The following is a 16987-nucleotide window of genomic DNA, read 5'->3' as shown; positions in this document are numbered from 1 at the left end:
CACAGCTGCAGCATTGATGGATTCTTTTTTTTTTTTTTTTTTCTTTTTTTGTCTTTTTTTGCCATTTCTTGGGCCATTCCCGCGGCATATGGAGGTTCCCAGGCTAGGGGTCGAATTGGAGCTGTAGCCGACATCCTATGCCAGAGCCACAGCAATGCTGGATCCGAGCCGCATCTGCAACTTATACCACAGCTCACAGCAATGCCGGATCCTTAACCCACTGAGCAAGGCCAGGGATCAAACCCGCAACCCCATGATTCCTAGTCGGATTCGCTAACCACTGAGCCACGATGGAAACTCCAACAATGCCGGATTCTTTTCCCACTGTGTGGGCAGGTATTGAGCCCACACTGGTGCCACCAGAGCTGGCTAGTCTAGGTACTTCCTGTATACACAAATTCACACAGTGTTTGTCCTTTGGGGCCTGCATAATGAGTCTTTGTCCTTTTCACATAGCATAGTGTCTTTAAGAATCATCTACTTAGCAGTGTGTGTCTGAATTTCCTTCCTTTTAAAGGTTGAATGATATTTCATTATATTTTGTTTATCCACATTCTGGATATCCATTCATCTGACATTTGGGTCGTTTCTTGGCTGTTGGGAGTAATGCTGCTTTAAACACTGGTGTACAAATATATCTGTTCAAGTCCCTGCCTGCCTTTAATTCCTTTGTGTATGTACCCAGAAGAGGAATTGCTGGATCATATAGTAATTCTATATTTATTTATTTATTTATGTATTTATTTTTAAGTTTTATTGGAGTGTAGTTGATTTACAATATTATGTTAGTTTCAGATGTACAGCAAAGTGACTCAGTGATGCGTATATATACATACATTCCTCTTCAGATTATTTTCCCACACATATGTATATGTACAGCATATGGAAGTTCCCGGGCTAGGGGTCTAATTGAAGCTGTAGCCACCAGCCTATGTCACATAGTTGACTTTTTAGGGGCACACCCATGGCATATGGACATTCCCAGGCTAGGGGTCGAATTGGAGCCCTAGCTGTCAGCCTATGCCACAGCTATAGCAACGCCAGATCCAAGCCAAGTCTGTAACCTACACCTCAGCTCATGGCAACGCCAGATCCTTAACCCACTGAGCAAGACCATGGATCCAACCCCATCCTCATAGATACTAGTTGGGTTCATTATCACTGAACATGCCGATAATAGGAACTCTGTTGCCTCCCATATGTTTGTTTTTGTTTTGTTTTTTTGCCTTTTCTAGGGCCACTCCCGCAGCATATGGAGGTTCCCAGGCTAGGGGTCTAATTGAAGCTGTAGCCACTAGCCTATGCCACAACCACAGCAATGCAGGATCCGAGCCAAGTCTTTGACCTACACTACAGCTCACGTCAATGCCGGATCCTTAACCCACTGAACGAGGCCAGGGATCGAACCCACAACCTCATGGTTCCTAGTCGGATTCGTTAACCACTGAGCCACGATGGGAACTCCCTTTTTTGGGTTTTTTTTTTTTTTTGTATGTTTGTTTGTTTTTGCTTTTTAGACCTCAGCATACAGAAGTTCCCAGGCTAAGGGTCGAATCAGAGCTATAGCTACAGCCACAGCCACACAGGATCCGAGCCAGGTTTGCCACCTACACCACAGCTCATGGCAACACTGGATCCTTAACCTACTGAGCAAGGCCAGGGATCAACCTGCGTCCTCATGGATGCTAGTAAGATTTGTTAACCGCTGAACCATGATGGGAACTCCGTCCCATGTGTATTTTTAAAACTTATTTTTATTTATAAACTTTTTTCATGTCAACTAATTAGCATTTACCACAACCATGTACTAGATGCTTCAGTTTTTTATTTGCATTTTTAACATTATTTTTTAAATTTATCATCATTTTTAAAAACACTGTTAAAACCTTAAGCAAAAAGAACACTTGGTCATCAATGATCCTACCACTTAAAGATAATCACTGTTAACAATGGAATGTTTATCCTTTCAGACTTTCTCATCTAATCAAATATCCATAAAGAAAATAACATTTAAAAATCTCATTTTAATCCTCTCAGCAATCCTCTGAAGCAGATACCATTGTCACCTCACTGACAGGTAAGGAAACCAAGGCTCAGTGGGCAGAGGCTGCCGCTGTGACTGGGGGAGTCAGCTGTACTGGAGTGGGGGCGGCTGAACTGTCTTCAAGTTCTCAGAAGAGCCAGTAACTCAGAAATCAGGTAGCAATGCAGATAGTTCTGCAGATGAGGAGCTTAAGGCCCAAGAAGAGATAGCAGTGGCTCAAGGTCACACATCAGATAAGTGACAAGTTTGGAACCATAATTCGGAACTCCCTGATCCCAGCTTTTCCCACCACCATGAAAGTGCCCAGTCTGGCCCTGCACCTGTGGTTCTCAAATTTTAGTGCATATCAGGATCCTGATTAAAGGAAAATCCCTGGGCAAAACTCTTGGGAGTTTCAGGACCAGTGAGTCTGGAACAAGTCTTCGAATCTGCTTTTTTTTTTTTTTTTTTTTTTGGCCACTCCAAGGCATTTGGAGTTCCCATGTCAAGGATCAGATCTGAACCACATCTGCAACCTATGCAACTATGCATAGGTTCCTTTAATCCACTGTTAAGGGCTGGGGATCGAACCTGTATCCTGGCAGATGGAGAGATGCCTCTGATCCTGTTCCACCACAGCAGAACTCCTAGGATCTGCATTTTACTATTTATTTACTTATTTAGTCTTTTGTCTTTTTAGGGTCGCACCCGTGGCATATGGAGGTTCCCAGGCTCGGGGTCTAATCAGAGCTATAGCCGCCAGCCTACACCACAGCCACAGAAATGCCAGATCCGAGCTGCGTCTTCGACCTACACCACAGCTCACAGCAATGCTGGATCCTTAACCCACTGAGTGAGGCCAGGGATCCACCGGGAAACCTCATGGTTCCTAGTTGGATTCGTTTCCACTGTGCCAAGACAGGAACTCCAGATCTTCATTTTACGCAAACACTCTGGGAACCACTTTACAATCACTTCTCTAGACCATTAGCCAAGGCATTTGGTTAGTGAGAACACTAGCCGGCTTCCCAAGAGTTCTTGGAAGCAAAGGACTAATAATTACCTTTGAGTCACCTGAGCACCCACCCTGAACATGATTTCATATCTGGGAGGTCACCTCCCTTGCAGCCTCCAAGTGCCCATCTGCTCTTCTGGGAATAGAATGCTTTCTGTGAATGTCTCTCATGGTCCTTGCTGAGCGGAACAGCCCTCCTTGACCCCAAGGACTGGCTGTGCTGCACTCCTGGGGGCTCCCTTACCACGCTTACTATGCACTGCTCATCTTTTGCTGGGCTGCAAACACCTTGAGAGCATGGACTTAAGAGAATCAGCTTCCTTGTGCGTTTGACAAAAGATTACTGAGAACCCTGTGTGCCAAGTATTATGCCAGGTTCTGGGGAGGCAGAACAGCCTGTCCATTTCCCGTCACCCACACCCTAGTCCAGGCCAACGCTGTACTTTATTTGTGCCACAGTTCACATTCTCCCGCACCCTCCATTACCCCCCTTTCAATTCGTCCTCCACAGAGTAGAATTTTAAACATAAACATGATTATGTCACGCTCCTGTTGTTTTTTTTTTTTTAAGCCTTCCAGGTTCTTCTACTTGTTCTTAGATGAAAATCAAAATTCTTACGTTCAGGGCCTGGCCTGCCTGGCCTGTCCTACCACAGCTCACCTCTGACCCCTGTTTTCTAACCCTGCCCCTCCCTCTCTGTCTGACCTGCAGTCACTCTAGCCTTCTTGGAGCTCATCAGACCTCTCAGCCTCCAGGGATCCCTGGTCTGAGATGCCATGTGCCTCACTGCTGACCCTGAGATGGAGGGTGAGGGGCAAGATGGAAATCAGGAACCCGCTCCTGTATGAGGAAGTGGGAGGAAGCAGGATCAGACAGAGAAAGAAAAACCACGATGAAGTCTTGCCAAAGCTTCATGGGGAAGCCTGGAGCAAATACTGTTCTATTGCGTCCCATGGGCTTCTAGAGTTAGGGTGTGATGGCACCTCCGGCAGGGCAGTTCTGTGCAGGTGCTGTGCAAGGCTATCTGCTGACTGCAGCCCTTGGTTGAAGGCAAGGTCTCCCTTGACAGGTGAGGGCACATCTCTGGGTCTGCCACACCTGCCAGCCCTGCTATCCCTATCATCCTGCCAGGCTGCCAGGCTGCCCAGCAACTCCAGCTCAGTGGCCACTTCCTCCGGGAAAACTTTGCTCAGACCTTTGGGCTATATGTGCTCATAAAACTCAGCAGTTATCACAGTTTATAATCACATGTTTGTGTGTGCAATTATCTAATCAATGTCTGCCTTCCCTAAGAAACTATATGTTCTATGTAGGCTCACTATGAAACCAGAGCTCAGCTTTGCAAATTATAAAGTATGTTTCAAAGGAAAGCAAGGGTGCTTTCTTCTCATGCAATCATGAGGTTGGCAAAGGACATATTTGGGACTCTGCTTGTTTTTTTTCAATGATGACGTGGGAGCCCATGTAGACAGGCTGATTGCTGGGCGTTTTTGTTTTTCTCGGTTGTGCAAATGGATTTGTGTTCACCTCTCTAAGTTTGCCCTTACTTCTCCCAGCCCACTGTCCCTTTTGATCAGGGGTGGAGACAGCAGGAAGTACACCCACCCTTGGGTGAACAGTGAAGAGACTGTGTTTACATCATGCAGGTCAAGGTTAAGTGTGTTTTGGAGGTGGAGAGGAGGGTGCAGGTGTGTCTCTCCCCAACTGGGCAGAGTGGGTGAGAATCTGACATCGAAGGCCACGGAGAAGAAGCTAAGTTCCCCGGGGAAAATCTTTTACCTGGAGTCTGAATGCCTATCCATTGAGACAGAGACTGGGAAGGAGCTAGTGTAGACGCAAGTGCTGGAGATAGAACCAGTGATGAGAAGTCCAAATAACTTTCCATGGCCCTCAGCAGGCCAAGCCAGTTTGCTAACATAGGTATACTCAGGGAGATCTTTGGTTTCGGTTGCTCTCCCCATCCCCCTTTTCCCTTAAATGGTAATCAATGTATTTCATCAAAGTATATGACATCCCTTTGATGAGGATGAACAAGAGCGACCCATGGCACTAGGTTCTGAACACTTGGCTTTTTTTTTTTTCCTGCCTTTTGTCTTTTCAGGACCACACCCATGGCATATGGAGGTTCCCAGGCTAGGGGTCTAATCGGAGCTGTAGCTGCCAGCCTATGCCAGAGCCACAGCAACGCCAGATCTGAGCCAGGTCTATGACCTACACCACAGCTCAGAGCAACGCCAGATCCTTAACCCATTGAGCGAGGCCAGGGATCGACCCCACAACCTCAAGATTCCTAGTGGGATTGTTTCTGCTGTGCCAAAACGGGAACTCCCAAAGACTTGGCTTTTATAGTTACCTCACTGAACTTCCCCTGTGGTTTCATGAGGTAGGTGTGTCACCCCATTTCACAGATGAGGAAAGGAGGCTTGCAAAAGCTCAAAGTCAGCCAAGTGGTAAGTGGCTATATGCACTTACATTCAAATCCAGATTTTCTAGTAGTACCTTCTCCCTTACACTGCTGTGTGTGTGTGTGTGTGTGTGTTTAATTTATTTTGTCTTTTTGGAGCCGCACCCGTGGCATATGGAGGTTCCCAGGCTAGGGGTCCAGTTGGAGCTGTAGCTGTTGGCCTACACCAGAGCCATAACAATGCCAGATCTGAGCTGCGTCTGCGACCTACACCACAGCTCACAGCAATCCGGATCCTTAACCCACTGAGCAAGGGCAGGGATCAAACTGCAACCTCACGGCTCCTAGTCAGATTTGTTTTCGCTGTGCCACGACAGGAACTCCTACTGCTGTGTGTTTTAAGCCCCCTCTATTTTCACAAATCTAATGTGTGTGTGTGTTGGGGTGAGAGCCTGTTTATCTGCCTAAACCCACCTGGACACAGAATTTCCAAGCCCAGGAGGGATTTCAGAGGTCATCTAATTCAACTTATTTTGCAGATAGAGAATCTAAGGCTCAGAGAGGGGAAGTGACTTCTACATCCTCTCTGTCAGTTTCGGTGTCTCAGAACAGGTGTCTCCATTCCTACTCTTGCCCTGTTCTCACTCTGGATAAGCCAGGATGCCTTTGCCTACAGACACCTCTGCCAAAAAGAATAGCTGCCTTGAGCTGAGCATTTATTTTTCAAAAAATGTTTACCAGTGCTTACTGTGTGCTGAGAACACTTAGAGATTCTCTGAATACACTGAACAAGAAAAACGCCGTCCCTGCCGCCTGGGGCTTACATGGTTAATGGGGGAGTCAGTAAAAAGTGTCTAAATTTTTGACGCTAGAAAGGAAATTAAGGGGTGATATAGGTGGAGTTTCAAATGCAGCTGTCAGGAAAAGCCTGACCACCTGGTATACATCAGCCGCGGGTCTTTTTTTGTTTTTGTTTTTGCAGGGGTCGGCGGAGGGCACATCTCGGTATGCGGAGGTTCTGGGCCGTGGATGAAACCCGAGCCACAGCGCTAACCTAAGCCACGACAGTGACAACGTGGAATCCTTAGCCTGCTGAGCCACAAGGGAACTCCGTGCTAGTCCCTTAATTTTCACCACACCCTTAGAGGCTGTGAACTGATCTCCGTTTTGCCGACAAGGAAACCGACGTTGAGAGAGGTAAGGGTGACAGTCAAGTCCCAAACTCCTAACCCCCACTTCCTACCAGTCCATGTTGAGCGACCACAGCCACCGCCAGGCCCTGGATGATGAAACTTGGGGCGAGGACTGCACCATCTCTCAGCCTGCGTCCTTGCAGGTGTTGGGGGAGGAGGTGAGTGGGGGAATACGTGACGCGCCTCTAGGGAGAAGCTGCAAATAGCTCGAAATTCGCAGAAGGCTGGGAGGACAGCACCACCAGACCCCCTCCCGGATCCCCATCCCCTCAGCCTGACAAAGAGCCCGCCCAGCTCGCAGCAGAGCCAGACCACCGCTCCCGCCTCTGGCTCGGCCACGGATCAGGCCAGCGCGGTGCACTGTGGGATTTGTAGTTTCGTGGCTCTCCACCTCTGCTCCAAAACTAGCCTGGGGAACTACAAGACCCAGGAGCCAGCGGGCAGGCCTGGACTCGCCCGCTGTGGGTGTGAGAGCGCAGGGGGCCGGGCGGTGCGGGTGCTGGGATGCGGCAGCGGGTGCCAGAACCGAGGAGCAGCCCCGGGCGCGCGCTCTAGTCGGACGACGCGAGGGGCGGCCAGGGGCTACAGGCACGTTGCGTGCATGCATTGGGCGCAGCCTTTGCAGAACCCAGTTGTGCAGTGCTTTGGCTCTGTAGCAGCGCGGTGCAGGGTCCCAGTTGCCGGGGGATGGGCACCAGTCTCCGTAGCCAGGCTGGCACCGCTCGCTGAAAGAGCCCTTGGCTGGGCTTGGGGGCGGGCGCCCGCGTGCCCGTCTTGGGCTGTGCGCGAGGTGTTTGTTCTCTTTCCTTTTTTGTGCCAAGGTTTCTCTGGGCGGGCGCGCGATGCAGCGAGCGGCGGCGCTGGTCCGGCGGGGCTGCTGCCCCCGGACCCTCGGTCCCTGGGGCCGTAGTCAGAGCAGCGCGGCCGCCGAGGCCTCGGCAGTGCTCAAGGTGCGGCCGGAACGGAGCCGGCGTGAGCGCATCCTTACCCTCGAGTCCATGAACCCTCAGGTGAAGGCGGTGGAGTATGCGGTGCGGGGACCCATCGTGCTCAAGGCTGGCGAGATCGAGCTCGAGCTGCAGCGGGTGAGCACAGGCGCCGGGGCCCGTGGGGCGGGAGGGCCGGAGGAGGCTGGAAGAGTAGCAGCTGTTCCCTGCTGGGGTCCGCCGGCTAGGCTTCCTCCCACCCGCGTGGCTACCTTCATTCCGCCAACCCTGGCTAAAACAAGAGAATGCCTACCCGCCCCCGCCCTCCCCCTCGACTCCCATCCCTTCGCCCACTGGTGCCGGGCACCTGGCACAAAGTAAGGCCCTCAAACACGGTTCACTTGTTGAACTGAATTCATCCATTATCATTGAGCTGCTCTTGGTGCCAGGCACTGCCTGCTCTGTGGCTGTCCTACCCGCGTGGAACCAAGATCCATTGGGGGATGGGGTAGGTGGGTGAGGACAACAGACAGTAAAGAAAGAAATGAGAATTTCAGAGGTTATGCTGGGTACCAGGGGAGGAAGACTCTGAGGAGACTTGGATTTGCTTCCAAAGCTTTTTCTCTCTCTGTCTGAGACCTTTGGCGTCATTCCGCCAGTAACGATTCCCTGACAAAAGTGGAGGTGTTGAGGCCCGTCTTGCACAGTTCCTTCCCTTAGGCCTCCTCTGAAACCTTGACTGACAGTCATATCTTGTTCTCTATGGACACAGTCACTCCCAATGGGTAGCAGAAGCATGGGGCTTTGGGGCCTGTGTAGGGTGGCCCTGGGACTTCCTCCTGGTGGCCAGCTGGCTGGGATCTTGACTTGCGTTCATAACTGTGTGTAAAGTGACCATACACCCAGTAGTGATTTCTGCCTCCCTGCAACCAGATGGCTGGGGTGGGCGTAAGAGATCCTTGTGTGGGAGAGTTCTAACTGGGGTGGAATTCAAGGGTAATGTAAAAAAAAGTGAACGCTCTTAAGATTTATAAGAACTGATGAAATAGTCACTGAGCTGCTTCCTCAAGATAGTTCTAACCTAGAAAGGGGGAGAGTTCCTTGATCTCACTCTCCTAGGCATCCGAACTAGATGTCGTGGCGGTGAGTTGGTCACTTAATGTCCCTTGAATGCATGGGAGGAAACAGTAGCGGGACCACAACATTTGGCCTCATTAACACACGAACTGTGGGGGCTTGATGAGCTCCTGGCCTGCTGAGACCTCACTGGAACACCCAGTTCTGCTGACTCGATACATTGAGTTGGACAAGTCAGAGTCCAGTGTCTCCTTCAAACTTCTTGCAGGGAGGGCTAAGTTTAAAGCTTGACCCACAGAAGGTTGGCTCAGTTTCTGTGCCTCTCTGACCAGAGGTGGGCCAGAGGCAGAGAAAATAGGATTTTGCCCCTCTGCTCCTTGTTGATATCTGGCAGACTGGAGCTGACCCTTCTTGAGACATCAGTCTCCCTGTTAAAGCTCAGATTAAATTGTGTCCAGTTTATCACTTTACAACTGATTTCTCTGGTTCCAGAGCTGATAGGGATTCCAGGGACTATCTCTGCCTTTTGTTAAATAGCAGCTTGGGTGTGGGCTCCGTGAAGTATGAGGATGATTAGGACAGAAGAGGATACTGTGTTTGCTTTCAGGGAGCTCATTGCCACATTGTTCTCTGGGTCTGAGCCTCTGTTTCCCCAATTCTTTAAAGACTGGTGGAGGTTTTTAGCAGGCCAAGAAAATGTGAGAGCATTCCAGGTGAAAGCAGGGCCATAAGCAAAGACAGAAGGTTGGGAAGTTCTGTGCATTTGGAGAGCAGTGTCTGGGAGAGGGAGATGGTAGGTGAATGAGACGGAAAAGGACAGCTGGAGTCTTGGATGCTGGGCGCCGGATTTGACGGTGCAAAGTTTAGCAATGCAGTGGGGAACCAGGAAGGTTTTCCGAACAAGGTATGGCTCCATGATTGAGGTGGGCAATTTCTTAGTCATTTGGGCTGAAACCCTATGAGTTCTAGGATAGATGCCCCACTGCCCTGTCCTACCCCTAAGCTGAGACCGTCTCTCTGTCCATCTGTGTTCTCTGAAGCTTTCCTTCAAACTCATCCCTTCTCATTCTCTTCTCACTCAGTCTTAATTGCCTGACTCTAGATGCTGGCAGCCACCACCCCCACCCCACCCTCAAGCCAGCATAGCCTCGCTCAAACCTTTCATACTCAAGAGACAGCCTCTCCCTTTTGCTGGCTTAAACAGTGCCCCTTTTGAGAGAGCCATATTTCCCCAGTCTTTTTTTTTTTTTTTTTTTTTTTTTTCTCGGTTTGACTTGGCTTTGCACAGCTTCAGTTTTCCTACTCTGTTTTGAACTCTAGTCATCAAAAAACTGAATGGATGAGAGTTCCCTTCGTGGGGCAGTGGAAACAAATCTGACTAGGAACTATGAGGTTGTGAGTTCGATCCCTGGCCTCGCTCAGTGGGTTAAGGATCCATCGAGGCTGTGAGCTGTGGTATAGGTCGCAGAGGCGGCTCAGATCCTGCATTGCTGTGGTTGTGGTGTAGGCCAGGAGCTGTAGCTCCGATTTGACCCCTAGCCTGGGAACCTCCGTGTCCCTAAGGTGCAGCCCTGAAAAGCAAAACAAAACAAAACAAAACTGGACAGATGTTACGTTAAAGGGCCTTATTTGATTAGAGGTGGGGTTGGAGGGGATTTGTAGGGAGTAGAGTGACGTGGGGTGAATCTCCTCTCCCCTCTGGGCTTTGGTTTCTTCAGTCTATAAAAGGAGAGGGGTGGTCTGGGGGGCCTAGGGTTTCCCCCTGCCCTGCCCTTGTGCCTCTTTGTTCATCTGAAGGCCTGAAATCCTGTCACCAGGTGCACTGTAACTAGTCCCGGCTGTTTGGCTGGACACATGGCTGTGGGTTTTGCCCATGAGGTGACTTGTCCCACCTTCTGGCGTTGTGGTAGGAGTGGAGGAGAATGCCCAGGAGAGAGCCTGAAGGAGGAGGGGCGCTGGGCTCAGTGGGTGTGAAAGGGGCCTTTCTCCTCCAGCCTGGTCTGTGTGCTCTCAGGGAGGCCCTGTTTCTCCCTGACAGCAGCCCTGAGGGAAGAACCGCTCAGCTTTTGTAGATTCTGGTGTTTTCCCTGGAAGCAACACTTTAAAAAAGCTGCAGTTAGTAGGAATCTTGAAAAGATCTGTCAGTTCCTCCTCAACTTTTTCCCCCCTTATTTTATAGAGGGGGGGGAGGTTGGCCTCAGCGGAGACAGAGGAATGGCTTCTATTGGTAAAAGTACACACATTTCACGCAAAACATGCAGAAAGGGGAATATTGACTACTATTAACATCAGTGTGTGCTACATCTAAACACAGGTGCAAATGGAGGGTGCTGTAGGACCTGGTATAGTTAGCTGAGAACTAAGATTGGCAACCCTAGAGGTGCCAAGCCCAATGAAACCCCATTAGTCATTTTCTTTGGAGGTTAGACGCTGTTTTATTTTTGGCCATGCCCTGGGCATGCGGACGTTCTTGGGCCAAGGATCAAACCTGAGCCGCAGCAGTGACAACACCAGATCTTTAACCCACTGAGCCACCAGGGAGCTCCTAGGTGCAACTTTATTTTATTTATTTATTCAATTTATTTTTTTAGGGCCACACCTGTGGCATATGGAGGTTCCCAGGCTAGGGGTCTAATCGGAGCCACAGCTCCTGGCCTACACCACAGCCACAGCAATGCGGAATCCGAGCCTCATCTGCAGCCTAGACCTCAGCTCATGGCAATTCCAGACCCTTACCCCACTGAGTAGGGCCAGGGATCAAACCCGCATGCTCACGGATACTAGTCAGGTTCGTTTCCGCTGAGCCACAATGGGAACTTCCTAGGTGCCATTTTATTTTTATTTGTTTTATTTTATTTTTTTGCTTTTTGGGGCCACACCCACAGCCTGTGGAGGTTCCCAGGCTAGGGGTCTAATTGGAGCTACAGCTGCCAGCCTACACCACAGCCACAGCAACGCCAGATCCTTAACCCACCCATGGAGCGAGGCCGGGATCAAACCCGAAACTTCATGGTTCCTAATTGGATTCATTTCCACTGTGCCATGATGGGAACTCCCTTAAATGATATTTTAAAATAAAGAGGAGTTCCCTTTGTGGCTCAGCGGAAAGGAACCCAACTGGGATCCATAAAGATGAGGGTTCGATCCCTGGCCCCACTCAGTGGGTTAAGGATCTGGTGTTGTCCAAGCTGTGGTGTGGGTTGCAGATGCAACTCAGATCTGGTGTTGCTGTGGCTTTGGCATAGGCCTGCAGCCGAAGCTCTGATTCCACCCCCAGCCTGGGAACTTCCATATGCTGCAGGTATGGCCCTAAAAAACTAATTAATTAATTTAATTGAATAAAGAAATTTGAGAGTGCTTGCTGTGGTGCAGTGGGTTCATGATCCAGCTTGTCTTTGTGAAGAAACTGGTTCAATCCCCAGCCTGATGCAGTGGGTTAAGTGAGAATCCAGCGTTGCTGCAGCAGTGGTATAGGTTGAAGCTCTGGTTCAGATTCAGTCCCTGGCCCAGGAACTCCACGTGCTGCAGGTGTGGCCAAAAAAGAAAAAAATAAAATAATTGGAGTTCCCGTCGTGGCGCAGTGGTTAACGAATCCGACTAGGAACTATGAGGTTGCGGGTTCGGTCCCTGCCCTTGCTCAGTGGGTTAACGATCTGGCGTTGCCGTGAGCTGTGGTGTAGGTTGCAGACGCGGCTCGGATCCAGCGTTGCTGTGGCTCTGGCGTAGGCCAGTGGCTACAGCTCCGATTCAACCCCTAGCCTGGGAACCTCCATATGCCGCGGGAGCGGCCCAAGAAATAGCAACAACCACAACAACAAAAAAGACAAAAGACAAAAAAAAAATAAAATAAAATAATTTGTAGTGTAGGCTCTCACTTAGAGGAACACTCCACCCACCCACCCTGCCCAAGTTATCAAGGACCTGCTTTCTGGGCTTTGCCTTATGTGCTATGGTTCAGAGGCCTCAGTTATTCCTCTGCAAAATGGGGCCAATTTATTTCTCCTAAAGACTGGTTGGAGATGTTAGTGGATGATGCTTTGAACAGCTGGAAGCCAATGAGAACTCTTTTTTTTTTTTGCTTTTTACGTGGAAGTTCCCAGGCTAGGGTTCGAATCAGAGCTAGAGCTGCCAGCCTGCACCACGATCACAGCAACTTGAGATTCGAGCCTCGTCTGCAACCTACACCACAGCTCACGGCAACGCCAGATCCTTAACCCACTGAGCGGGACCAGGGATCGAACCCGCAACCTCATGATTCCTAGTCGGATTCATTTCCGCTGGGCCACGATGGGAACTCTGAGAACTCTTTTTTTAAAAAAAAAAAATTTATCACTGCACCTGTTGCTTGGCCAGGGATTGAATCTGAGCCACAGATGCAGCAGCGCCAGATCCTTTAAACCCAGTGTGAAGGACTAGGGATTGAACCCGCTCCTCCTCATCTACCCAAGCTGCTGTAGCTTCTTAACCCATGCTGCCACAGTGGGAACTCCATTCAGAGTCTCTGTTTTTAAGCTAATGAGAGATGCTTGGGACAAAGTGCCAAGGGTTCCTCTTTCTTTGCCTTCCTCCCAAATCTCTCTGGGTCTGGGACTCTGCTCTATGGGGTTTGCTCTCTTCTGCCTGGGCCTTAGCCTTGCTGTCTTGAATTATCCTGTTTGGAGCTCATTCAGTTTTCACCCCTGCTTCTGCCCTGGAAATCTCAGCTTCTACCATTGACCCTTCCACAAACGGCCAGAATTTATTTATTTCTATTTATTTATTTATTTTTTTGTCTTTTGTTGTTGTTGTTGTTGCTATTTCTTGGGCCGCTCCCACGGCATATGGAGGTTCCCAGGCTAGGGGTTGAATCGGAGCTGTAGCCACTGGCCTACGCCAGAGCCACAGCAACGCGGGATCCGAGCCGCGTCTGCAACCTACACCACAGCTCATGGCAACGCCAGATCGTTAACCCACTGAGCAAGGGCAGGGACCGAACCCGCAACCTCATGGTTCCTAGTCGGATTCATTAACCACTGCGCCACGACGGAAACTCCTCATAAGTATTTCTTGAATGAGAGGGAGGTTCTCTGGGGAGTATCTGCCCTACCAAGCCTTCCCACACGTGAAATGATGGGCACCATCCCTACCTCAGGGATGCTGCCTTGCACCTGTTAGAATTGTCCATCGTCCTTGTGCTGGGCCTGTGAGTTGGGAAAAACTTCCTCCTTTTTCCCTGCTAACACCCACTAAAATATGCCATCCCCAGAGCTGGATGCCTGCTCCCTGAGCCCTCCTTAAGCTGAATGGTGGGAAGGGAGCCTCCCCCTTCCCCCCCCCCCCCCGCCCCGTGATGGATATCATCTCAGTGTGCTACAGGGAGGCAGCACTGGGCGGGATATGTGCAGGTGAGATAGACAGGTGGGGCTCCGGGGTGCTGGACATCAGAACTAGGATGCGATGTGCTGACCTGGCAGACTCTGGGGGTGGGGCTGAGGTGCAGTCGCCTTTGGGTATGCTGGCCAGGCCCGGATGAGTCACTGCGGGTAGGAGTCTGCCCCTGGCTCCTTGGTCTTTCACACCCTATAATAGACTTGGAGTGGCCAGATACAGGCGTCTTCTGTATGGTGGCCCTTGGCTGGGAGGCTGGTCCCCTGCCTTTCAGGAGCCCGTTTCCCACACCCAGCTCATCCATCATAGCAACGTGTGTGTGGGGTCTGTGGGCACCCAGACCCAAGAGAAGAGATGCTCAGTGTTCCCAGGCCCCTTGTCAGCAGGCCCTGAATTGGTTGGCAGTGCAGGGGGAGGGCCCGGGAAAGGAACATCCAGGGACCTGTTCCAGGGCATTATTCTCTCCCTGCATTGCACTGGCTCGGGGCCCGAGCACTGAAGACTGGACTGGGCCCACACTGGAAATACCTGAGTTTAGCTGGCCAGGCCTGGGGGGCTGTGGCAGTTCAGCCAGGCTGACAGGGTCTTGTGCCAGGAGCCCAGGCCTGTGCCAAGGGCTGGGTGAGGCCCGCCTCTTTGCACACAGTGGCTTGGGTTGCTCTGCCTGTGGGATGGGCCCCGAGACCACACGCCCCCACAGCCTGTTTCCAGGGTGCCTGCCCTCACCCCTGGCCTGGCCTTGGGCCGTGGGCAGTGCTGTGCCCCTCCTTGCCCTGCCCCCCAACCCCCACCCCAGACCTCTTTCCATATTGCCCAGCCTTGAACTTGGTGAAAGGGTCAGAAGGGAATTAAAAGGCTCTTTCCTCCCTACCCCTGCCTCCTCCCACCCCAGAAATATAGCTTTGGAGACAGGCCCTATTTCTAAAGATCCAGGGTCGTTTCTTTCTTTTTTTTGTTTTTGTTTTTTCTAGGGCCGCACCCACAGCATATGGAGGTTCCCAGGCTAGGGGTCTAATCGGACAGAGCTGTAGCTACTGGCCTATGCCAGAGCCACAGCAACGCTGGATCCTTAACCCACTGAGGGAGGCCAAGGATCGAACCCACAACCTCATGGTTCCTAGTCAGATTCATTAACCACTGTGCCATGACAGAAACTTCCAGGATTGTTTCTGGGGCGCCTTTTTCAACTCCCTGTGTGTCCTGGCTCCCGAAGCAGCTGGAGAATTTTTTTTATACGGGAGGGGCTGAGGGGCAAATGAGGATCAGGAAAACTTGTTTGGCAGCTGCTTTCATCCCTTCAGCGAAATGGTTTTTACTTAAGGTGTCCATTACTGATTTTAAAAAGGGAACTTTTTCTACAGTTGCTTTTATTCATGACTTGTGTGAAATGGAGTAAAGTCAAAACCATTGTACCTTTACAATTTGTATTTCGGGTGCCTTTGGGGAACGGGCAGCTGGAGATGGGAAGGTGGCCGGGCATTCCACCCAGGCTGCCCCTTGGTACTGCCACCCCCTTGCCCCACCCCTTCTTCCACCCCCATGACCCTTACGACCTGGTTCCCGGTCTGGCTTTGTTAGAGGTTGATATTTGTACTCTGCTAAGTACTTTCACACTGTTTGTCTCAGATAATCCTTTCAACTGCCCTGGGAGGTCCTTGAACCTGCTGTTGATTCTGACTCTTACAGAGGCTAATTCGGGGTTTATCAGGGAGCTGTGTGGCGTTCCTCCGTTTCCAGATCCCTACAATTCTGCATCCAAACCCCCATTTTCTCCTTTGCAGCAGCCAGGCTGTCCTGCAGTCACCTCCCCAGTGACGTTGTTGCCAGGGTTTCTGAGTTCCTCCTCTCCTGCGATCTCTGTTCTGTGCTAAACACACCGCTCAGGCAGTGGCCTCAATTTTACTCTTCAGCCAGCCTTTTCATCCCCTCTGCTTTTTTTTTTTTTTTTTTTTTTTACTGTGAAAATCAGCTCACATTCTTCATTCTGCAAAGCTGTGGTTGCAAGAGAACAGCCTCTGAGAGGTCCCTGCTGATTGATGTCTTCTGGAGGGGAGGGTGGCTGCAATGTCCCGGGACCATTCACTTAGGGGCTTAGGGGGTGGAGGTGGGGCTGCGCCTGGGGGCAGGGAGCCAGCAGTTGTGGGATCCTCTCCCTGATGTTTTCTGCCTCTGGCCCTTGCCTCCCTCCCACCACATTTGCCCCAGGGTTGGACCTGCAGCTGCCTGGGGGTACTCTGGCAGCCCAGGAAATCTCTTCTAGCCTTTTAGTAAAAGCCTGAATTTCCTTTGAAGCCTTAATTTTCTCATCTGTAAAATGGGATTAATACTATCTCTTCCTTATGGGCGGGAGTGGTTGTGAAGGTCACGTGTGGGACCAGGCATGTCATGAGCTTGGCACTGTGCCCACCACCTGGCAAAGCTCAGAACAGGGCGGGGTGTTAATATCCTGTGGAGCATTGCTTGGCCTCTGGAATCCAGGGTCTGAGAGTCCCTAAGTAACCACCTGTTGCCTTCTTTCTGCTCAGGGTATCAAGAAACCATTCACTGAGGTCATCCGTGCCAACATTGGGGATGCCCACGCCATGGGCCAGCAGCCAATCACCTTCCTCCGACAGGTGAGCTGGCCCTTGGGAACAGACCGACGCCAGTGGGAGGGCAGGGAACCAGCCCACCAAGCCTATTTCCTCTGCTTCCTTGCTTGTCCAGTCCTTTCAGGATCCCACAGGGAGGTGCCACTGAAGTAGCAGCCCCCTCCAGTGCCTGATGTCCCCTGGTTCTCTCCCTTAGTCTCCTCCTCTTCCAGAGCTGCCTGAAATGCCTAGATGCATTTTGAGGTTGCTCCAGTACACAAGGCTCCCCGGGGTGCTCTTCCACGGTGCATGGTCCTGGATGCTGAGCTTGGAGCTAGGTTGGTGAGGAAATCGGAGAGTAGGTGGGAGACGTAGAGGCCCAGTGTGCTGTGAGGAGGTGCGTGTGGGTCC

At 50.9% G+C, this 16987-nt stretch overlaps 1 protein-coding gene across 2 annotated transcripts in view; it reads left to right on the top strand.

Moving 5' to 3' along the window:
- GPT2 (glutamic--pyruvic transaminase 2) overlaps positions 7103-16987 on the top strand; it is a 44268-nt gene continuing 34383 nt past the window's right edge. Inside the window, exons 1-3 of one of the 2 annotated variants that reach the window (XM_003126995.4) lie at positions 7103-7224; positions 7458-7721; positions 16532-16621. In XM_003126995.4, coding sequence (XP_003127043.1) covers positions 7479-7721; positions 16532-16621 — 333 coding nt within the window. In that variant the 5' untranslated portion in view covers positions 7103-7224; positions 7458-7478. Of the gene's footprint in view, positions 7722-16531; positions 16622-16987 lie in introns of both variants that reach the window. The other variant, XM_013998283.2, reaches the window with a different exon arrangement.

This window comes from Sus scrofa, chromosome 6 (genome assembly GCF_000003025.6).
Source record: "Sus scrofa isolate TJ Tabasco breed Duroc chromosome 6, Sscrofa11.1, whole genome shotgun sequence".
NCBI classification, from domain to species: Eukaryota; Metazoa; Chordata; class Mammalia; order Artiodactyla; family Suidae; genus Sus; species Sus scrofa.
This window is presented reverse-complemented; position numbering and strand designations above follow the sequence as displayed.